This window comes from Rhea americana, unplaced genomic scaffold (genome assembly GCF_003343005.1).
Source record: "Rhea americana isolate MKP2758 unplaced genomic scaffold, rheAme1 scaffold_389, whole genome shotgun sequence".
In the NCBI taxonomy this organism is placed as follows: Eukaryota; Metazoa; Chordata; class Aves; order Rheiformes; family Rheidae; genus Rhea; species Rhea americana.
The window spans coordinates 80972-86804 of record NW_028186522.1 but is presented as its reverse complement, the minus strand read 5'-3'; the positions used below and the strand labels follow the sequence as shown (position 1 = coordinate 86804).

The 5833-nt window shown below is 54.5% G+C and overlaps 1 protein-coding gene across 1 annotated transcript; it reads right to left on the bottom strand.

The window, feature by feature from the left end:
* Positions 1 to 3496: 3496 nt before the first annotated feature.
* Positions 3497 to 5737, bottom strand: ISCU (iron-sulfur cluster assembly enzyme). The gene is made up of 5 exons (XM_085313489.1): positions 5638 to 5737; positions 5417 to 5530; positions 5150 to 5260; positions 4418 to 4496; positions 3497 to 4055 (listed from the first exon to the last, which is right to left on the bottom strand). Exons 1-5 carry the CDS (start codon positions 5719 to 5721, stop codon positions 3958 to 3960), a joined length of 486 nt encoding a protein of 161 aa, XP_085169615.1. The 5' UTR covers positions 5722 to 5737; the 3' UTR covers positions 3497 to 3957.
* Between the last annotated feature and the right edge of the window lie 96 nt (positions 5738 to 5833).

The following is a 5833-nucleotide window of genomic DNA, read 5'->3' as shown; positions in this document are numbered from 1 at the left end:
CCCGGCTCCCCGAGCCGCGTCCGCTCGGGATCGCCGGCGGCGGCACCAGGAGGGAAGGAGACGGATCCAAGCCGGCCCCTGCCCAGCTCCGGGAGGGAGGCAGCCTCGGGGGCGACGCCGCGCCGCTGCGATCCCGAGGGCCTCCGGGCCGGAGGTGGAGCGCGCGYTGATTTTCCTCCCCTTCAGCTATTAATAAAGACACTTCCCGCGCAGATTCCCTCTCGTCTGCGCTGCCGCAGTGGTCGGAAGGCCGGGAGGGCGCGGCGCAGCCCCGGCGCGGTCCTTCCCGAAATGCTGCGCTTGGAGCCGGGCTGAGGGCGCCTCCCGCTTTCTCTAACCCACGACCGCGTTTCCGTGGCGGCAGCTGCTCCTCCAGCGCCGCGCCGGCATCGCGCCGCGGGCTGGGCTCCGGCTGCGGCCGCACGCGCGCGGTCCCGGCCCCGGCCTTGCTTCTGCAAAGAGCATCTTTGCTAGCGCAACCCTGGGAGCCGGGGCGGGGACAGGGGGGACGCGGTTATCGCTCGCAAAAATCTGCGTGCAGAGAAGCGCTTTCTGAGAAACTTTTATCGCTTTTATCTCGAGCAGCTCGGCGGCGTGCGTGGGAAGGCCGCGGCRCCGTGCGCTCCGCGCCAGCGCTCCCCGCGGCTTTCTGGTGCAGGGCTGCGGCAAGCGGCCCGTCCCGAGCCTCGCGCCGTCCCGCGGGGCCGCGGCTCCCACGGCTGCTTGTCCCCGTATCCCTGTACCCCCAGCCCCACACCCTTGTACCCCTGCATCCCTGCATCCCATCTGCAGATCCCTGCAGCCCCAGATCCCTGTACCCCAGGTTCCTGCACCCCAGTACTCCCATATCCGCCGTTCCCCACGTCCAAAATCCCCCACGCCCCCAGATCCCTGCAGCCCCAGATGCCCAGGTCCCTGTATCCCAGATCCCTGTACCCCCCCCATATCCCTGTATCCTTGCGTATTCTCCCACGTCTGTGCATCCCTGCRCCCCGTGCCTGTGCATCCCCAAATCCCTGCGCCCTCACATCCCTGCCCCTGCCCGGGGCACAGCCCTTGGCGGGACACCAGGCTGCWTCCCGCGGAGGCGGCAGCAGCTCCCTGGGCGCGCTGCCCCCCGGCTCTCCCCGTGCCATCGCGGCCRGGGCTGCTGCCCCCGCCGCTCCCATGCCGGCACAGCCCTGCCTGCTGCTGCTCTCCCCYGTCTCGTGCTCTGTCAGAGGGGCTCTCGCGAGCACAACGAGCCCCGAAGCGGACGTGGGCGTCTCAAACTTCCCTGTTTTCTTTGCTGCGAGACCGCAGGGCCGCTCGCAGGGAGCCGAGCGCATTCCTCGCTGCGGCGGGGCGCAGCAGCAGCCGGGCCGCGGTCGCGTCCCAGCGGCGGCGCGGGGAAAGCGGCACCCAGCCGGGGGCCCACAAAAGCGGTCTCGTGACAGCGACGAACGCTGCTAACCGGGACACACGCCCTGATTTGCATTTTGGGGCATTAAAAAGAGCTGCGAACAGAGATATGAGAATGAGCCACTTATTTTTAAGTAGGTTGGTTCTAATGCAGTTGTGAAACACTGGGTACAAAGAAAGGAAAGCAAGTGGTTGGGGTATTTTTGCACATCTGGTTCTATTTCAAATCTACAAGAGCAGGCAAAGTTTTCAAATGCATTTTCATATTTTCATTTTGTTTTGGGAAACTATGGAAACATTTCCCTGGAGAACAGCAATCATCACAAGACTCAGGAGAGCWGAGCAGCCTGGAGAAGGGGGGGCAAAGCTGTGCCAAATTGCTGCAGTGTTTAACGTTCAAATGCTGGGCGCTCGCACTTTCAAACCAACGTCCTGTTTGCTAAGATCTGTTTGTAGCCAGGATTATAAGCAAACACCTCGCTGAACATGGTTTTTAACAGCTGAAAACCAAAGCTCTGGGGTTCTTAATGAGCAAAAAGGAAATGAATGCCACTGTYGGGACGTGCAAGTGGTGAGGCTGGAGGTCTGGCAAAGTGAGGACGTTCCTGCTTGAGAGGTTTCACGCGACTGGGGCTACACGAGCACTTTCCCTGTGTGGTATTACCAGCCTCTCCTCTGCCTCGCCGCGGAAACCCCGACGGCCTGATCCCCTCGGTCTCCCCACGAGCTGCTCCTCTGCCTGAACTGCGAACAGCAGGACTGCTCAGGAGACATGTCTGCTGGACCATGTTTTTAAGACTTTCCTTCCACAAATGAAGCCAACTCTGAAACCRCAGCAGGGCATAGGTTGTCAGAAATATCACAGTGAAAAATCTCTTACACATGGTAAGCAGGATTCACTTCCTCTTGAGACCTGGGTAGATGGAGCATTGGCCACTAGCTCATAAGGGAAGGGCAGAGAGGGACATGCAGCAACACAGGTAAGATTTCATCTTCTAAACACTTTCAATTCAGAAACTGATGGCTMATCAAATCAAATCAAGTACAATTAAAAGGGCACAGAACAGGCTGTGTAAGCCTCACACTGGTCACCTAGTTATCATGAGGGAAGCAAAGCGCATGCGCTGAACACTGCCATTTCAGAGCGTAGCCTTGCACAGGAAGCTGCAGGGTGTACTTACTCAACTGTATACACAGCAAACGCAAGGGCTAAATCATTTCAAAAGATGCTTCAAAATTACCCTGGGTCTGCTTCTGATGTGGCTGGCTTCAAGAGCTGTGCCCAGGAAGTGCTCCAGAGCACCCAAGCGCCAACATCTGCTAGAAACCGAAGCTGCGAACAAACCACACAGAAGGCTGAACTCCTGTACACACCCACTCGGTGCTGCTGCAGAGGGAGCAGACAGCAAGGGGCACCCAGCRGCTCTCAGACACAGATGTGCTTTTTCAAGCAGTGCTGAAGTGGGCAGAACAAGAATCCAGGAGTGCAGGGAAAGGCAGARCAAGGGACACCCTCAAACACGCTGCAGCCCCCAGTGCCTGAGTAATTTGGTGAGTGCACTGCTTCTTCCTCAGTGCCTGGCCTCTGTGGGTTACTACGGCATGTACCGATTTTGGCCACACTCTTCAGGCAAAGCCCCTTTAGAACGGAGGGAGATAAGCACCAAAACACTGTCGCTTTGCTGGAATCTTGTTTTTCCATTACACATTTGGAACAGGCCTTCAGAAGTTAAGTAGAAAAGGGAAAAAAAGACAGCTCTGCTCCCACCATCACAAAGCGGCACTTTTAGTCTTGGACTGTCGTTACAACAGGATTAAAAGAACCTTCAGGAACAGGAGTTGTGGCACTCATTCCCCATGAARGCACTCATTTCTGTACACACAGCACTTTTTGAAGCAATGGCTCCTGCGTGGAGTCAGTATTTGCTGCAACTCCCATGAGTGTATTTTCACTGCCCTCTAGCGCCTGTTCCTGCCCTTCCACTTCAGCACCGAAATGTCCCAGCACTTCCCAGAGAGGAGGAACTGAGCACAGTAGAAAGCAYACGAAAGGGAACAGGTCCCGGACTGTGAAATGAGGCTTCTGACACAGCGGTAGTTCGCAGACAGATGAACTGTTCTGCATTTGTATACTGCATTGATACATAAATTGACCTGYTGTTCTTACATAAACATTAAGACCAAGGCAACATTTCTCATTAAACTCTGTAAAACATTAGGCAAAACTATACATCTTCCAAAAAGTGCAGCCATTCCAGCACTGGAACATCAGGATTTTCACTTCTGAGAGAAGCCACTAGAGTTCTCTGCAGTTAAGCAGTCTCCTTCACCCAAGTATTTCAAAAAACAGTCATGACAGGATACAGGCTGCTGAAATACCCACATTCCAGTCACTTAAGCACTACAAGAGTGTCTTATCACACACAGAAGAGTCACGCATTGTGCCTAAATTGTGCGTATCTTACAGTTTCATTTAGTAGTGCACAGGATCCTACTAATAGCTAGAGTAATTGCACTGCAAATTTAAGTTGAATGAGAACAAGCTCTACAGTCAGTTTAGGCATTGTTTGTTTTCTTCTCCGACTCCTCTTTCTTTGGATTCTGCTTCAACTTATAATCAGCCAAGGCAGCCTTGATTGCATCTTCAGCCAACACTACGAAGAAAACAAAACAAGGTTTTATGAATATTTCAAAGGTGAAAAGTCATTCAGAACAGAAGCAGCAGTTAACAGAGGAGTTTGAGAACAGGGTCAATATTTTAGAAGTAGAAAGTCAAATGTTTTATTATCACCCATCTCCCGAGCTACACAGAATCCAAAAGATGAAAAAGACCTGCCAGCTCTTAATGTCACCCCAAAGCCCAAATATAAGCTACTTTCTCTTGCAGGCCAGCCTTAGTTGTTCCATGTTCAGGTACTTTATTTGATAATAACATTTGGAAGCATTTGTGCTATTGCCAGAAGYCTTATTCATGCTGTCTTGTGTTTGGACTTTAATAGTTTAGTCCTTTACTTACTAGAGCAGTGCAGTTTGACTGGAGGAAGGCAAAGTTCTTTAGCAATATCTGTGTTCCTGATCTTCAAAGCTTCATCAACCTGAAACATATAGTTAGCGTGAAGTCACTCATCATCTGATGTGTAACTCAGGCTCCAAACGTACTTGGCAGAAAATTGTTTTAAGGCTACAGAGGCCAATTGAATCCACACAGAAGAATATCTAAATTGCCACTGACAGTAAAAGATGTTGGATAACATGCTAACACAAGAAAGCCCCTCAACATCTACCCCATTTTCTTCTGTGCCTGTCAAGTAACAAAAACTTGAGGAACATCTCAAGTTGAGCACTGGAGTTTACTAACCAAAACATACTAGTGTTATAGACCGAGTACGACTGTAAGGAACCGTCCTAAGTTTCTCTACCTTTTCTCATAATACAGGAACTCAATCCTTGTTAAACTTGCAGAAAAAGAGTRTAAGTAATCTGAAAATAATGTTACAGACTCTTTTCTGCCCTGATCTCATAGTGCTTCTCTGCAAATTAGTGCAGGTTCTTGGAAGAGACAGCTATTGCCCTAGAAGCCAGGCCACTGACAGGGACAAAGTTCCCAGTTGCTGCTTTCCAAGCTACTGTGCCAGATGGTACAAATTACACATGGCACTTTCCAGGACTGTTTCCTACGTGGGCCAACACAGAGCAGGCTTCAAACTTTAAATGCTTTCCATGGCATTGCCTTCACGGGGACCCTTACCGTTTTCCCTTTAACCCACTCAGTAGCCAGCGAACTGGAGGCGATGGCTGATCCACAGCCGAACGTCTTGAAACGGGCATCGATGATCTTCCCGTTCTCATCCACTTCCACCTGCGGAAAAGTCAGTGGTGCCTCAGGGGGTGGCTCCGCTTTGCCAGGCGCCCCTGAACCACCCTCGGGGCGGGGATCGGGAAGCACCCGGGGGGCCAGCGACAGGGCCGGGAGCAGGCCCAGCACGGGGGACGAGGGAGCGCCCCTCCGCCTCACCTGCAGCTTCATGACATCGCCGCAGGCGGGGGCGCCCACCAGACCGGTGCCCACGTTCTTGGCGTTGCGGTCGAGGGAGCCGACGTTGCGCGGGTTCTCGTAGTGGTCCACGACCTGCGGGCGGGCACTGCGTCAACAACGGCCGCTGCCGCGCCCGCCACCCTCCCCGCCGTGCCCGATCCCCTCTCCCCGCCTCCCCTCCCCTCCTCTCCTCACCTCACCTTCTTGTGGTAGCCCAGCGCCGCCGCCACCTCGCCACGCCCGGGCCGCAGCAGCGCGGCCCCCGCCGCCCTCAGCGCCGCCATCTTGGTCCGCGCGGGGGCGGACCGCGCCGCGCCGCCCTTATATAACCTCGCGCGGGAGGGGGCGGGGCCGCGGCGGCCGTTAGGCGCCGCGCTGTGGGGCGAGGCGAGGGAT

Bases quoted from the DNA above. Each gene is read 5' to 3' on its own strand.
- ISCU (XM_085313489.1), bottom strand. From the start codon at position 5,721: ATGGCGGCGCTGAGGGCGGCGGGGGCCGCGCTGCTGCGGCCCGGGCGT. The intron at 5,261-5,416 runs GTGAGGCGGAGG...ACTTTTCCGCAG, and splicing joins GCGATGTCATGAAGCTGCAG to GTGGAAGTGGATGAGAACGG. The intron at 4,497-5,149 runs GTAAGGGTCCCC...TATATGTTTCAG, and splicing joins AGTGGGTTAAAGGGAAAACG to GTTGATGAAGCTTTGAAGAT.